At 36.1% G+C, this 17,593-nt stretch overlaps 1 protein-coding gene across 6 annotated transcripts in view; it reads right to left on the bottom strand.

Annotated features, from left to right (window-relative positions):
* Positions 1-17,593, bottom strand: part of Tex11 (testis expressed 11) — a 290,243-nt gene that overhangs the window by 31,050 nt on the left and 241,600 nt on the right. For all 6 annotated transcript variants that reach the window (XR_007588266.1, XM_050119701.1, XM_050119702.1 and 3 more), the window contains one exon: positions 16,639-16,711. Coding sequence is in view for 5 of the 6 variants with exons in the window: in XM_050119701.1 (XP_049975658.1) it covers positions 16,639-16,711 (73 nt within the window). In the remaining variant the exon portion in view is untranslated. The remainder of the gene's footprint in view (positions 1-16,638; positions 16,712-17,593) is intronic.

Here is a 17,593-nt window from a genome sequence, read left to right as displayed (position 1 = left end):
CTTTCCTCTTTGCTGACAGGAATTCTCTCCCTGTTGCCATGCCCTCCCCACCATGATGGACAGTATCTCTTTGGAACTGTTAGCCCCAATGCATCCTTCTCTTCTCTAAGTTTCTTTTGGTTATGACATTTCATCACAACAGAAGGTAATTAACACAAGGAAGCATCACATTTTGCTTCTAATTTATTTTTCCTTGATGAATAATGACATTAAGCATTGGCCTACTTGGTTATTTTCTTTTGTGATATTCCCATGTAATTCTCGCACCTATTTTGCACTGGATTGTCTTGTTGAGTTGTAGGAGTATTTTTTTTTTTTACATAGTCTGAAATTTGTCAAACTTACGTGTTGTCTTCTTCCTGTTTGTGGTTTGTACTTTTCTCAGTGGTAGCTTTTGATAATCTAAAGTCTTAATTGTAGCAAGGTGTATTTTAAATTATTTTCATATATAGTTGACAATTCTTTGCATTCTCTAGATCATACAGATATTCCTCTATGATTTTTCTTACAAATTTTATTGTTTTACATTATGATATACCATTTTTTTTGAAATGGGTTCTTATCATATTGCCCAGGATGACCCTGAACACCTGGTCTTAAGTGGTTGTGCCTTAGCCTCCTGTTAGCCATGATTACAGACTGTGCCAATGTGCTCAGCCTATCTCAGATCAATGTTTGTATATGGTATGAAGGAGGGATCAAGGTTAATGTCTTTCCCATGCTGACATTATTTTAATATAAAACAAGAGCAACACAACAGACCAGGCCCCATTGTAAAGCACTGGACATGTGTGTTGCAAATCAATTCACTACTTGTTGGCCTATTTCTGGATTCTCTGCTTTGTGATTATAAGTCCTAGAATTCTACCTATCGTTTCCACAATTGTTCTTTGCATCTCCAAAATCAATTTCATATCATTCTGTCAATTTCTGCAATTAAATAAGCTGAAATTTTGACTGGGATTCCATAAATCTATGGATCAAATTGGTAAAACCTGCTTAATAATATTTACTTTTCTAGCTTATGAACATTATACTTAATATGAGTATATACATATACACATCTATATTATCCTTATTACTTTAGGTCTTTAAAAATTTCTAATGTTTCCCCTTTTCTGTCTCTCCCCCAAAGAGGCAGCTTCTGCCTCTCCCCATTCACCCTACTTCTCCCTTCCCCTGTCTCTCTCTCCCTCTGTTTCTCTCTGATCTTCTCCCTTCTCCCCTTCCATCCTCTTCCCTTTCCCCTTCATAACCCACTAAATAAAAAAAGAAAAAAATTCTAGTGTTTCAAAAAATTTCATAGTAGAAGTCTTCTACATCTTTATCAGTTAATTTCTAAGCATTGAATGGTATTTAAAGTGGTATTTCAAAAGTTCTTTCTCTACCTTTCTTGCTAGAATATAGAAATAGAATTAATTTTGTATAATGGCCTGTATCTACTAGCCATGCCAGAATCACTTATTTTTCCAACATTAATAAAAATAAAACAGCTATCAAAAACCACATTATCAGTGCGCCTGTGCATCTATGCATATGCACACAGAGACACATGCACTAACAGTTCTAACAACTTTTTTGAAAATTTGAATTTGCTCCAACATGATAGGTCTATCAGGGAATATTAGATATAATGTAAATTAAGTGTTCCTTTAAGTTTACATTTCTATATCAAATAGTAGATGAATGCAGAGAACTACACCTAGCTGTACTATGCTGTATAGGAATCCATAAAACACATTTAAGTGTACAACTCAGATTTGTATCAGCCATCTCAGTTGACGGCATATGTTATGTGAGATATGGTCATCTATGTCTATTGCTACACATTCCCTCAGACTTCAGATACTCCTCCTTCCATTACTTCATGTTTCACAAGCTGCAATCCTTTCGACGTCCTTTCTTACAAGCAGCCATCAGGACTATTTCAAGAGAAAATGCTGTATTTATTGAAGTATTGATGTATTTTAGTCATTTAACATACACCAAACGCTTACAAAATTTTATTAGGTTGTTATCTTTATAAAATATGTGTTTAAGCTCTCATGTATATTCCTAACTTCATTTTCTCCACAGCTCCTGAGAATTTATTACACACATTTGCATGGTAGAATCATTTTTAGTAACACATATGTTCTCCTACTGCACAAATGACTATCTACATGCCATCTACAGTAGCATGTGCATTATTGCTAGTCTATATACCCATGAAAATCAGAGTTCTTAACCAGAGCACAGTATTGTGCATAGTATGTTTGTCTTTAACCTTGTGTCCAAGTCAAAACAGTATTTTTCAAAGTTATTTAAGTCAGAATTCTTTCTTCAGCTCCTTCAGTATGTTTGTGTGGTTAAATTTTTATATAGTCAGACTCACTTATCACAGTGTTAATTCTATGTGTAGTTCCCTCCACAATCTGGCTGATTTATTTTTATGTTATATAGTGAAATTACTCTTTATAGCATATAGTTAAGTGGGTTTTGATAGTATATACATACATATCACGGCTCCTTACAAAACATCCCTTTGATTTTATTTCTTATATTGCCCCTTTAAAGTGAATTCATCTCATGTCAAACTTCTGGCAATCACAAAAGTTATTTTTGGTTACTATACTTTCATTTATTTCAGGGTGCCAAACAAATGCAATTATCTCCATATAGATATAGTCTGTCATCTTTAACTTAGTAAATGCATTTAATATCAATTTATCACTGAACAGCATTGTATTGCAAAGGTGTATCATAGTACATTTATCAATTTCAATTTACCTTCTGGGTTCCTGATAGAATTAATTATATAAGCATATCCTAGGAATGGCAGATTGTTCGGTTATCCATAGATAACACATTCAAAGTTATAGTATATAAAACTGCTCCACTTTTATGATCTCTTTAGGGAGGCAGAACTCCCAACCAATATATATGCAGGGCAGAGAGTGTTTGCTCCACTTTCTAATACAGAAATTAAGGCTGAGAGTCAGGTATGGTGGTTCATACCTATGATTCCAGCACTCAGGAGGTTGAAGCAGGAAGAATGCAAGTTCAGGACAGTTTGGGCAAATTAAAGCTGAGAGATCAATCTTTCCATAGACAGATGTCCAGCAAACTAATGCAGACTCAGGCAGGCCTGTACTCTCAGGTGTTCTGATTCACAATCTACTACTAAAAGACAAGTAGGCGAGAGGTGTGACTGGCTAGACAGTTGGAACGAAACCCCCAGAGACTAATTTTTCAAGTATTTAGCCTGACAAAGAGAGAACTAGCAAATATTTTGAAATGGCCTTACATCAAGATGACCACAGATAATCTTTAGGAGCTAGCCAGGAGAAAGTGATCTGGTAGTCCTGGAATTATCCCAACACAATATTTGGTGGAGGCAATGGTAGCACATACCTCGTTTCTTGGCACAAGCAGAGAAATCTTCATATCCATGATTAAAAATGAATTGAAGAGTAAAATTGGTAATATTTGTCACAATGAAGATGTCATCTTCCAGTCTTAGTTTTTTGCATACTTTCATCATGAATGAGTATTTTTCTTTCATCTTCTTTTCCATCAAGAAGAGCACATTTCCCCCCTTTTTGGTTAATGTGCACTACCTTTTGCTTTGCTGTATTCTTAAACTAAATACTAATTGGTCATAAATTATTCTCTTTGTATATAACTGGATTAAACATACTAATATTTTTAGGACTTCTGTACCTATCATTCAGGATAAGGACCTCACCCAAGATAAGGACATGTAGTGTGGTTTTTTTTTTGTGTGTGTGTGTATGTATGTATGTATAATGGATACTCTTTTCTGATTCTGATATCAGGGTCATGGTAGTCTAACATCATTATGTTACTTATCTATTTTTCATATGTTTTATATTAAAATAGAATTAAATCACTTTCTCTACTCTTTCCTCCCTCTAGCCCCTTCCAGCTCCCCTCCCTCCATGTCCTCCCTACGTTCTCTTTCTCTTTGATTATGATTGTTACATATATATGTATGTGTATATGCCCCCCCCACCACTGAGTCTGTGCTTTTGTTGTTTATGAGTATATGGTTTCAGGGCTGACCTTTCTGCACTGGACAACCAATATGGTGACACATCCCTGGGAGAGGCTAATTCTCCTCCCAGAAGTCACTGGTTTCCTATAGTTCTTTGTCTAGGAGTGGGTAAGAGATATTTGTACAAGACTGCCATTACTTCTTAATATATTTGGAAGAATCTACTAATGAGATAATTTCCTTTACATAAAGGTATTTAAGATTTTATTTCTTTAACAGGCACAGAACTATTCAAAACATTTGAAACTGGCTTGTTCAGATTCTTTCTCTTTGGGCCAATTCTGATTCTCCTGTCAGGAAAAAAGAATAGAGCTTTCAAGGAATTTATTCATTTTGTCTATGGCCAACCTTATTATAGCATAAAATCCATTTTGGAAAATGTTACAAAATCTCTCAAAGATAGTACACATTCTATGGTTAATAAGTGTATTATTCTATATATGTCTCAATAGGTATTAATTGAGGCTTAGAGTTTGGGAAATCTTGCACAAATAATAATGAATATTTGTAGATCAACTACAGTACATCCTTTGATCAGGAGACACTGTGCTAAGACAACTGTATGGGAAAATATCTGGATTTACATTTGTGTATTTATAAAGGAAAGATGCAATGAGATAGAGTTAGGACTACAGAAACTTGAATGGCATTCCTGCTTGGGTCAGCCATTAAGGAAAAGGAATGGTAGTTGTCACCATATCTTGAATCTTCAATGACTTCCTCATCTCTACCTCTACTTACTGCCATTAGGGCTTTATCTCGTGTTGTTAGAGTAAGTTTATGAAACCTGTGAGGCATAATTAAAACCAAATGCTGCCCAAACTGAAGACATCTACATCAACGTCTACCAGATATTCGGGCATCTCAATGTGTTAGTGTCATTTCATGGTATCAAAAAGCCAGAAAGAGAGGGGGGGGTCTAGGTCCCAGTATCCTCTTCAAAGGCATGCTTCTAATGACTTTACTTCCTTTTTTACTAGGCCTCACTTCTCAAAGGTTCCACTACCTCCTGATAGCATCAAGCTGAAGACCAAGCTTTTTTTTTCCCCAAATGGGCTTTTCTTTTTTTTTTTTTCCAAATGGGCTTTTCTTATTTATTTATTTATTAAAGATTTCTGCCTCCTCCCCGCCACTGCCTCCCATTTCCCTCCCCCTCCCCTAATCAAGTCCCCCTCCCTTGTCAGCCTAAAGAGCAATCAGGGTTCCCTGCCCTGTGGGAAGTCCAAGGACCACCCACCTCCATCCAGGTCTAGTAAGGTGAGCATCCAAACTGCCTAGGCTCCCACAAAGCCAATACGTGCAGTAGGATCAAAACCCAGTGCCATTGTGCTTGAGTTCTCAGTAGTCCTCATTGTCTGCTATGTTCAGCGAGTCCGGTTTTATCCCAGGCTTTTTCAGACCCAGTCCAGTTGGCCTTGGTGAGTTCCCGATACAACATCCCCATTGTCTCAGTGTGTGGGTTCACCCCTTATGGTCCTGAGTTCCTTGCTCGTGCTCTCTCTCCTTCTGCTCCTGATTTGGACCTAGGGATTTCAGTCTGGTGCTCCAATATGGGTCTCTGTCTCTGTCTCCTTTCATCGCCTGATGAAGGTTAATATTCAGGAGGATGCCTATATGTTTTTCTTTTAGCTTCTCTAGGATCACGAATTATAGGCTCAATGTCCTTTATTTACGGCTAGAAACCAATTATGAGTGAGTACATCCCATGTTCCTCTTTTTGGGTTGAAGACCAAGCTTTTAACAGACTGGTTTTGAGGGGACATGTATGAACACAGTACTCCCACTATTTATCTAATTTCCTTTAAAAGAAAAACCCTGAAAGTCACACTTTTATTTCTGGGGCCGAATTCCTGACCTAGAATGTACTCTAGAAAATCCACTTGTTTGTTTAGCATACATAAAGATTAACTACAATTGCCTTTTCTCTTGGGCAATCTGAAAACAATCTTTAAGTATTTCTTAGCCATTGAGAACTCATCTCTACAGCAAAAGTAACCCATGACTGATTAAGTACTTATTAAATCAATGCAACTATCAAGTAAAGACTGCCTGCTGAAGGTATAGACATGTAATGTGAGTTTTAGTGTATAAACAGAATAGACTTTCCCCCATAAATCCAACATAACTCTTCTTAAATGTTATCTGCCATCTGTGGTATTTAGATAAACTAGAATGACTTTTTCAGTTATGGGCTAGAAGCCCATAATATATAAATATATGATATAACACACACACACACACACACACACACACACACACACACACACACACACTACTCTGCCCTGCCAGCTGAACTATATTTCTCCTGGCAGAAGATTAATGCTAGGCTTTGTTCTAAAGCTCTCCAGCAGTGTGTCTTGTTTATCTTAACCACTAACACTTTCTGTAATAAACTGTTGTTACTTTATGCCAAAGTCAAGATTTTATCACTAGAGATAAATGAAATCCAATGAAAGAATTAAAGACTTTTCTCTTATAGTTTTATAATAATAATTTTACTCATGTTACAAAATAAAGAACTTTAAGAAATTCAGTAACTAAGATTATTCTTTAGCCCCAACATTCCAAGATCTAAATTAAAAAGATTTCTATATTTCTGTGTTTGTGTGTCTGTAATTGAGAGAAGGCTTGACATTGCACTTTGAATGTGGAAAATCTTTTGTCTTTGGGGGAATACTACAAAAGTGTTCTGAATTAAAGGATGTTCTGTTCCAATTGGTTTATAGACACACATACTTATATAAATTCTTAAAATATCCCCCTTTAGACTCCGTGTGTGTGTGTGTGTGTGTGTGTGTGCGTGCGTGTGTGTGTGTGTAAACACACAGATGAATAGATGTAGAGGTTCAAGAGCAACCTTGGATGTCATCCTTAGGAGTTCCATCTACTTCCTTTTGAGAGGAAGCTTACCAATTAAACTAGACTGGCTGATCACTGAGTCTCAGGTATTTTAGTGCCTCTATGAGTTTGAATCCAGCCTGTTCTACATAGAGTTCCAGGATTACAAAATGAAATCCTGTCTTAAATAATAAAAAACTATACCTCTTTGTTAACTTTTGTAAAGTATTAAACATATATACATTTTATTTGCTCATTTGTTTTACCTTAATGGAAATTGACATAGTAATTTAATAGTATTTAAGATACTGAAAATGTAAATCTCCCTAAAACTGACTCTGTATTTTGACAAACTCTTTTTCATCAATATCTATGTTTTGTAGTATGCCATATTTAAATTATTTCAAAGTTATTTACTTAATTTAAAACACTGGGTTAATATTGAAGTTATTTAGTATATAATCATTGGATATCTACATAATTCTTAAGTAAAATTGAATATTTTCACGTTGGTTACTCAGTATAGTTTTCAGTTTATATACTATTATTTCCATTTTTAAAACAGCAATATGATTGGGTCGTGTTAATGTGTGCATTCTTCTTTTTAAAAGGATGGCAGCAGATAGGTGTAGTGGTGCATGGCTACAATCCCACACAATATCAGAAGTCTGACGCCAGTAAAAGCTCAAAGGAAGACCCTACAAAGGGAGGAGGCTGGCAAAGAGAGAAAGTGTGATACACACGTTCATAATCTCTGCTATTCTGCTATGTCTGTGTACATAAATTGTAGCCTTCAATTTTTCCTTTGAACTTGAAATTTTGAATGAAGGTTAAACATTAAACAAGTGGTTGTTAGCTTATACCTGGAATTCCAGCACCCAAGAAGCAGGACGATCACAAATTGAAGACCAGCCTAGGACACATATTGAATCTGTTTCAAAGAAGAAAGTATACAAAATAAAATCACACAAGAACAGCAGCAAACAATTCTCTCTATACAGCAAGAAATAGCAGAAATTCTATCATGCAGAATAATTAAAAATAAGCATATGCTTCTCTTTCTCACGGAAAATGAAGCTTGCTCCTGTAGAGGACAGATGTCTAGGGAGGGGTCCGTGAGTGGAGAAGAAGGCTTTAAGAGTGGGAGAGGGTAAAAGAACACATTCAATCGGAAAATGCTAAGGTAAATAGTGAGAGCGAAAAAAGTGAAATGGCTGGGTCAGGATAGAGAGATGGAGACTAGGAGGTTTAACCAAAACTAATCAAAAACAAAACAAAAATATAAGAAAACACACGCATACACACACACACACACAAGCACACACACACACACACAAGCACACGCACACACACGCAAGCCTGATACCTGGTAAGCTAATTTAAAAAATACTCCTCATAGGTTATTCAATCCCAAGTGGCTAACCCTAAACACATGTACATATGATCAATATTAACTGGATTTAGTAGGCTGTGCAGATGTGTGTAATAGTGATTAAAGAAGAGGTCATGGATTTGAGGAGGGGGCATAGGAAGAGCTGAATGGGAGAGAGGAAGGGATAGAAATAATGTAAATCTTGTACTCATGTGTGAAATCTGCAAAAATAAAAAAGTTTACATAAAAAAAAATGACTAGAGGTACCCTGAATGGATTTATAAAGCTCATCTCGGAAGCCATGGGTTATTCAATGAAATCAGCAGTGTCTGCAGTGGGCTATCCCACTGCCAGTTCTTGTTCAGAGGCCTCTACAATCCTCGAATAATATGAGCAATTGCCATTGCTGTTGGTTGTTCACCAGAACCAGATCATAAAAACCTATTGAAGACATCATGTGTCCTGTTTATAGGATGCAGAAATGCAGCTGGAACTGGTCTTGAAGCTTCCTCGCTGATGGCTAAACTGCACAGTAACCAGAAAGTACTGGGAAACATGAGGGGAGAAATATCATTAACAGTCTTACTCAGCTTTGGACCCTCAATGTTACACTCCCAACCAATCAGGCAAGAATGGAAAGCCTGCTATGGTAGTCAACAACATTTCTCAACACTTAGATTTTTATTACGTTTATTTATTTTGTGTGACTGTGAACATACCATGGCATATGGAAGTCAGAGGACACCTTAAAGGGATCAGTTCTCTCCTACCATGTGTGTCCTGGATCAAGGTCAGGTCATCAGGCTTGGTAGCAAGCTACCTTTAGCCCCCAAGTCATCTCGCTGGCCTAACAATTGCTTTTTGATTGGAACTGAAACCTGCTCCACAGAAGGGACTTCATGTCTTGTAACTATAAACCTGGTCAAAAGCCTCATGGTTAGGCAGGTACAGGCCCTAGTGAAAACAATACTGCTAATGAATATAATGTGTCCATCATATCACTATAGATCAATGCTACTCTTGGCTTTAATCTCAGAAGCTTCTCTTTGCATTAGCAATAACTACAGACTCATAATTATTCAAAGTGCTGAGAATAAGTGACTATGTAATGTTCAGCTCTAAATGTGATAACTATATTAAAACTCAGAGAATACTGCGAAGGAGAATGCAAAGAATGTAAGCACTATAGGGATGATATCTTCTGGCCATGACATGGCTTTTTGGACTCAAGTCCTTCACAAGAGTGGGTTCCATCATTATACTGTCATGATGGATAGCCCCACACTCATGCAGATACAGGCAGCACTAATCGGACTCAGTATGCTATTGAAAAATAAAAGAGAACATGAGGTTGGGAGGGGAACATGTTCTGAGAATCTAGGAAAAGTTGGAAGGGGTAAGAAGGTTGATATAAGAAAAAGCCATTGAAAACAAGTACAAAATTTTCATATAATATATGTAATTCTGTCATGGAGGAGGAGGGGCTCATGGGGTCCCATCCCTTCTTGAGGAGCTACAGGCAAACATGACTTCTGGGAGATACCTTTTTTCCCTCTCACTTACATATTTTAATCACATTTTTTTTGTTTTTGAGAATTTCATATATGAAAACTATTTATATCATTCCACCCTCAAATTCCTCATATTTCTCCATACTCCTTTTCAAATTAGTGGTCTCTTATTATTTATTATTATATATATACACACACAACAACTTATACATATAAGCTGCTGAGAGTATATGGTGTTGCTCATATTTGGGGATGGTTAAACTATGAAGGGCTTGTTTTCTAAGGAGGAAGCCTTATGAGAATTCTCCTGTCCACATGGGCATGTCATTGGTGCTGTCACTTTTTAGGTCTTTTTTTTAAGGCAGTCATATTGTTGAGATACGTTGTGTACAACTCTCCTATTACATATAGAAGATAGTATCTCCCTGAACATGTACCGGGAGACATTTCCTCTGTGGTACAACCACAGGTAAGGTGACTCATGCTGCTATAAACAAATGCCCATTAAAGCTCCAATGAGCAATCCTAACTAAACTCATTAAAGCACACGCACACAAAGGCAAGAAAGTAGAAGGGGACTAGTTGGGAAGAAGAGAGTAATCATTAGAACTGGGAGGAAAGCAAGAGAGGAAAATGTGGAACGAATGCTACAAATACATTAAATATATACATGGAAATAAAATAATTCAACTTACAATAGCTGGCAGGAATTAAATGATCAAGGAGTTGAAAGATCCACACAGTGATAACTAAAACACTTACGAAAGATATGAAAGAATATTTAAATAAATAAAACTCCATACATTCATGGGCTAGAAGACTTTAGACTATAAATATATTCATGTCCTCAGCAATTCCTACTAAAATTTGAAGACTGTTTGCCCCTCAGAATTGAAAAAGTCAATCTTTACACTAACATGGAATTTTAAAAGCCCTCCCCAACATGCCAAAAGAAATCTAGAAAGAAAAAAAATAACAAAACAACAAAGTAATAGCATTAATACTTTATTATTTCAAAAATGTTACACCCATACAGTAATCAAAACAGTGTGGTAATACTATAAGGTTATATACTACAGTGGTGGAATAGAATTAAGAGTCAAGAAATAAGCTCACTCAGCATGTATGGCTAGCTGATTTCAACAAATAGATATCAAGACCATTACACGGGAGAAGAATAATACCTTTAGCAAATGATGCTAAGGCAATTGGATTTCCATAGATAAAAGAATGAAATCATATGCCTACTATACCACTAAGCACAACATAACCAAAATGCATTAATGCCATAATTAAAAAGCTGATATTATAAAAATTATTATTAAAAAGTGGCAAATCTTTTTCTTTTTACTAGATTTTATGTTTTATTTTTAATTACATGTATACATATATATCTGTGTGGGTTATGGGCATATGAGTGCAGGTGCCTGCAGAGGTCAGAGGAGTGTGTCAGATTCCCTCTAACTGGAATTAAAAGCAGCTGAGAGCTACCTAACATGGGTGTTGGGTATTTAACCCTGGTCCTCTGAAAGAGCAGTACACACTTTTAGCTGCTGAGCTATCTCTCTAACCCAAAAGGGGCAAATATTTATTTCTTAGACTTGGCAATGTATTATTAAATGTAACACCCAAAGCAAAAGCAATGAAAGGAAAGAAGAAAAGTTGCACTTAAAAATAATTTCCAGTAGAATCAAAAACCCGTTGCCATTGTTCTTGGGAAGAGACAGAAATCTTTAATAAATAAATAAATTAATTAATTAAAAAAAATAATTTCCATGTAGTAAAGGACATTATCAAAAGGACAAAACATTGCAAATCATATATTTGACTTAAACAGGCAAGTGTTCCTCTACAAGGATAATACACAAATGATCTATAAATATATGGAAAGATGTTCAGCATCCTTAGCCATTAGAAAATGCAAACCAAACTATGACATACCACTTCATACCTACCAGAATGGCTATAATTTTCTAAATAAGCAGAATATTTTAAAGAATTGAAACTGCAATGCATTATTGGTAGGAATATAAAATGGTACAGTTGCTGTGGTAGTTCTTCAAATCTTTAGATATAGAAATATCAGGTGACCCTTTAATCTTACTTCTAGGTATATATCTCAAATAAGAAAGCCTATGTACCAATGACCATACCATCAGTAATAACAACTAAAAACAATAGAAAAAAACAAGTGCCTATCTACTGATGAAAGGATAGGCAAAAGTGATATATTCACATTGGAGTAGTAAAAAACGAATGAAGTACTAATAAATACTATAACATGAACTTTAAAATTATGTTAAGAGAAATAAGTCACAAAGGACATATATGATAATATATAAACAAACAATCTACAATGTGAAAATTCTAGAGACAGAAAAAATATGACAGCTTTCTAGGGACTTCAGGCTCAGAGAATTGGTGGTTACTGCTTAATGTGGTACACAACTTTTCTATTGGTGAAAAATAATCTCATAATACAAAATGGTATATAAAACCATGACTGACTGTAATTAATATATTGACTTTAAAAATAATTTTATTTATGTACATATATGTAGGACACTTGTATTGATGCTTGCAGTGGCCAGGAGCTATAGTTACAGGCAGTTGCAAACCTTCTGACTTGAGTACTAAGAACCAAACTGGTCTTCTGCAAGAACAGCAAGTGCTCTTAACCACTGAGCCATCTCCCCAGTCCTTCATTCTTTAGAGAAAGTTGACATATAAGCCTGTCTAGACTGGAACTCAGTATGTGGCTCACACTAGCCTTCTGCTTCAGCCCCCTAAGTGCTGGGATTTCAAGTGGGAACCACCACATCCAGATGCAATGATGCTCGATTGTACAACTTATACACGAAAATGGCACAAGTATTAAACTTATGTTCTATATGTTGCTGCAATCAAAGCTTTTCTGAAACAGTTATGCATTGTATTCCAACAAAGGATCTTGTTGGGGCTAAAGAGATGGCTTAGTGAGTAAAGACATTTGCCATACAATCCTGATGACCTGAGTTCAAACCCTGGAACCCACGTAAAAGTGTAGAGAGAAAACCAACTACACACAATCATCTTCTGACCTCCACAGCTATGCTGTGACAAGTGCATGTGCTTGGGTACATGTACATGCACATGTGTACACATACACACTCAAAACAAATAAGAATTTAGTCTTTTCTTGGATAAGATCAAAGTAAGGTATATGCACGTATAAAAATTTCACAGTGTAACCCACTGGTTTGTACATTTAATATGACTGAATAATTACAATAGAAGAAAAAATGATTTTAGTTTCCTACATTCTAATATTATTGGTGACCCTAATTAAACTGCAGATGCTATAAATCTATATAATTTATCCTCTTTTTGGAGAAATGGTCTCACTATGCATCCTTGGCTAACCTAGAACTTACTGTGTAGACCACACTGGCTTTGACTGAGTTCTGGGATTGAAGGGGTGCCATCACGCTTGGCTAATTTACCGATTTTTCAGAACCTCTGAAGTCTGAGGAATCTGCTATATATTATTGGTCAGACATTATAATTTGAACAGAGAACAAGATTCTAAATGCTCCACAAAAAAAGCAGCAGTAGGTACTGACATGTCAGAGGAGATTCGTAGAGCTTCTGAGCCAACAGCACATAGACAACTTTCAGATCTCACCAGTGGATCAAGTCAGGCTTCCCAGAAATCACTTCTGAATTTAGAAGCATATAGACGAATGGATAAAGAAAATGTGGTACATTTACACAATAAAGTATCTCTTAGCTGTTAAAAACAATGACATCAGGAAATTTGCAGGCAAATGGATGGAACTAGAAAAAAATCTTGAGTGAGGTAACCCAGACCCAGAAAGACAAACATGGTATGTACTCACTCATAAGTGGATACTAGATGTAAAGCAAAGGTTAACCAGACTATAGTCCACAGCCCCGGAGAGGCTAGGTAACAAGGAGGGCCCAAAGAGGGACACATGGGTTTCCCTGGGAAGGGGAAATAGAAGACATCCCCTGGGTAAACTGGGGATGGGAACATGAACAACGGGGTTGGGGAAGGGATAGAGGGGGAGAGTAATGAAAGATGTCTTGATGAGGGGCATTTCCGGGTCAGGTAGAAACCTGGCGCGAGGGAAACTCCCAAGAACCTACAAGGACGACCCCAGCTAAGACTCCTAACAATAGTGAGTGGAAAGGGTGCCTGAACTCTCATCTTTAATCAGATTGGTGATTACCTTAATTGTCAATAGAGAGGTTTTATCCAGTAACTTGTGGAAACAAATGCAGAGATCCACAGCCATAATGGGCCAAGCTCTGGGAAACTTGTTGAAGAGAGTGAGGATTATAGGAGCCTGAGGGTGAGGTGCAGGAGGGTGGGGAGGGATGGAGGTAGGGATTGGGTGTCAAGGTCATCACAAGGGAACCCTCAGAGACAACTAATCTAGGCTCATAGGAGCTCACAGACACTGGACAAACAGCTAAGGAGTCTGCATGGGACCGACCTAGGCCCACTACATAGTGTGACAATTGTATAGCTTGGCCTACTTGGGCACTCTTAGCAGTGGGAGTGAGGCCTGTTCCTGATTCTTTGGCAGGTTTTGGGGAACCTATTTCTCAGACTGGACTGCCTTACCAAGCTTTAATATGAGGGGAGGAGCTTAGTCCCACCTCAACTTGATATGTTATGCTTTGTTTTGGATTTGGTCCCTTATATATTTGTCTAGTAGTATTTCAGTATGGTATTCATTTGAAGTTCCTTAGTAACTGTATATGTAAGCATATATACACATATAAATACACAGACATACATCAAAGAGCCATAGATCACTTAATGATGGGGAGAAATGCACCATTATGCAAACATCATAGAGTATACTTATACATGAGAGCAATGATGTCACTAGGCAACAAGTTTACAGGCATCACTGTTGTATACTCAATCCATTTTTAACTGCTACATTGTTAAGCTATGAATGATGCATGATTTTATATACATATATATGTAGTGCAAGGGAACAAACACAGGGCCTCACATGTTAGGTACACTTTACACTGAGCATGTGCAATCCACATGTGTATTTAGGTATGTGTGTATGTATGTATATATGTATATACATTCACATATACACTTGGACTATAGATAATTAGATCTATCTCTCTATCTATCTATCTATCTATCTATTTGATTCTATTATGAGGTATTTTCTCTCCCCTCAACATAATTGGTATTTATGGCAACTCAACTCAGAAATCACAGCTACTCATCCTACAACAAGAGTCTTTAAAAAATCTTATATCAAAACCTAACAATACTCTCAATTTTCTTGGGGTGAAGACCCCAAGCTAAGTGATAGATTACCCACAAGACTCGAAGGTAGATGGAATGCCACCAGACTTATTCTTTGGATCTTTGGCTGGGTAAATGTCCTGTCCTATTTTGAAAACAATCCTTGAGAAATTCCACTGGTACTGACTAGTTTTTGATCTTTCAGGTATTATAATCTTAATCATGTCCTCCAATATCTGTTTCTTGCTTCCCTTTTTCATCTTCCTATATTCCTTTTCTCCTCTTTATCATCAACGTCTGTGTGGCATCTAAATTTTCTTTTTCACTGCTCCCTTCACCTCTATCCTCTTTCCTGTCGATATTTTCATCTTCATCCACTTCATAAATTCTTCCTTACCATTCTCATCATCCTAGTATGAAGGTATTTTCAGGATACTCTTTCATTTTGTTTTAAAAGATACTCAGGCTGTGTTTTTTCTGATTTGTTTATTAACTCCTGATTTTTGTTTTATCAGATAATTTTTATTTTACTTACATGTCTTATATTCAGATCTTTTTTGTCATTAATTCTGTAAATATTGAAATAAGCACACATAGAACAAGGTATGTTTTCTGTTCTTAAGATGTAACACATGTTTTCAGACATCATTAGGATTTTATGAAATCTTCTATAGTAGATATGTTATTTATGTCTTCTTAAATCTTGACTTTTGCTGTTTCATTTAATTAAATGGCTGCCACAGATTGAAAAACAAATCTCATGTATTTTAAGTTAATTTTTGTGCTCACCTCTTTTTATTAAAATCTGTCAAAGATATCACATATGCTCAAAAAACTCAAAAGGTCAATTATTTCTAAATCCTATGAAACATAATTCATCCACATATTAAAATATACCATGACCAAATAAACTTTATTCCAGAAAAGCAATGATGATTTAATTTTAGGAAATTTATTATTATGATTCAGTATACTGGTAGTTTAAAAGATAAACATGATTATCTCCTCAGAATCTGACAATACCCATTGACTCAAAACAATTCGAATACACGAACAGATGGACACACTATAAAAAAAATCTAAAAGCCAATATCTACTAAGGAAAACAGAAAGAACCTATTTTATAACTTCAAAATGTTTAGAGTTTTGATAACAAACTTTAGCAGTATGTAATATTTGACTTGAAGTCTACTGGCAAATAAGATAGTGTGAAATCCAATGACCTAAGAACAACACATTATGTTAGACAATAGCGACCTGCTTTTAAGTTTAATGTTATCATTCCTTAGAAAGTATTATTCTCACTACAAGCACTGTACTAAGGAGTAAAAATTCTAACATACAGCAGAGAAAAATTCTAAAAGAATAATTTTACTGGTTATGGAGTATGGTCCAAACTTCTGGTAGCCAAATTTTCTAGTGACTTTATTATTTAGATCATAAACTCTCTTCTTTTTGCGGTGTTGGGATTAAACCCAGGGTCTCATGCACAGTAGGCAAGCACTGTACTACTGAACTACATCCTCAGCATAAACTCCCTTTGTAAATGTGTTACCAAACCCAAGCCCCACTGTACCTGTTTGTTTCAGGCGATTCCAAACAATTTTGCATTTCTGGGTGTGCTCAAGTGACATTCTCAGTAACCTTGTCTATATATACATAAAAATAACAGATAATTAATCTAAATGAAAAGAACTTCATGCAAATTAATATAATTTCAAATTATATTCATTAAAATAGTTATTAGTAAGATAATAGAAAATTATTTTTAACCAAACACTTTGCAATAAGTATAGCAATACTAACTTTCAAATGTTCTTTCCTTATTGTACTAAGAAAATGAAGATTAACAGAAAATCTTGATCATTACCAATTTCTTTAACAATATAGAATATAAGAAAATCTTTCCCCTGGGTAGTTGTATGAGGAGCTCCATAAATAAGCTCTTCAAAAAATAACTGGTGAAAATTATAAAACATAATCATGTCAGGCTAGGGGTAGAGTCCAGTAGTCCACAGCTTGCTTAGCATGTGTGGCGCACTGGTTTTATGCCCCAAAACTTTGTTCTCTCTCCTCTCAATAAAATCGAATAAAATGCAATCACACAAAGTCATAGAGAATTGCCCAGAGGATATGTATTTATTTGCTCCCAGAATCCTACTAGGTATCAGTGAGCAGAGAGAGCCTATGACATATGAGACATGACATGTTTAACCCTCATGGCAGTGTGATAGAAGAACTGCTTTAATCAGACATGGCCAAGCTTCCAGGCTGGGATTCCTAGGAGGTCCAAGACTGCTGGACTTAGCCTCCACTAAGATCTGTATTAGAAATGCTCTATTACAAACAAGGACAAGTCTTCTACTCAGACTGTATTTATATTATACAACTATTACAGGGCAAAAGCAAGGCATGCTTGAATACTTGGTCTCAATTATTCTCATCTCAATGAGCTTAGAGGAGAGTTTCTATGCTGAGAGACACGAAGCAAAAGTACCAAGGACCATAAGTATTGCACAGTCTTCTACTCA

This window comes from Alexandromys fortis, unplaced genomic scaffold, assembly GCF_014885135.2.
Source record: "Alexandromys fortis isolate MF-2015 unplaced genomic scaffold, M_Fortis_MF-2015_v1.1 scaffold_155, whole genome shotgun sequence".
In the NCBI taxonomy this organism is placed as follows: domain Eukaryota; kingdom Metazoa; phylum Chordata; class Mammalia; order Rodentia; family Cricetidae; genus Alexandromys; species Alexandromys fortis.
This window is presented reverse-complemented; position numbering and strand designations above follow the sequence as displayed.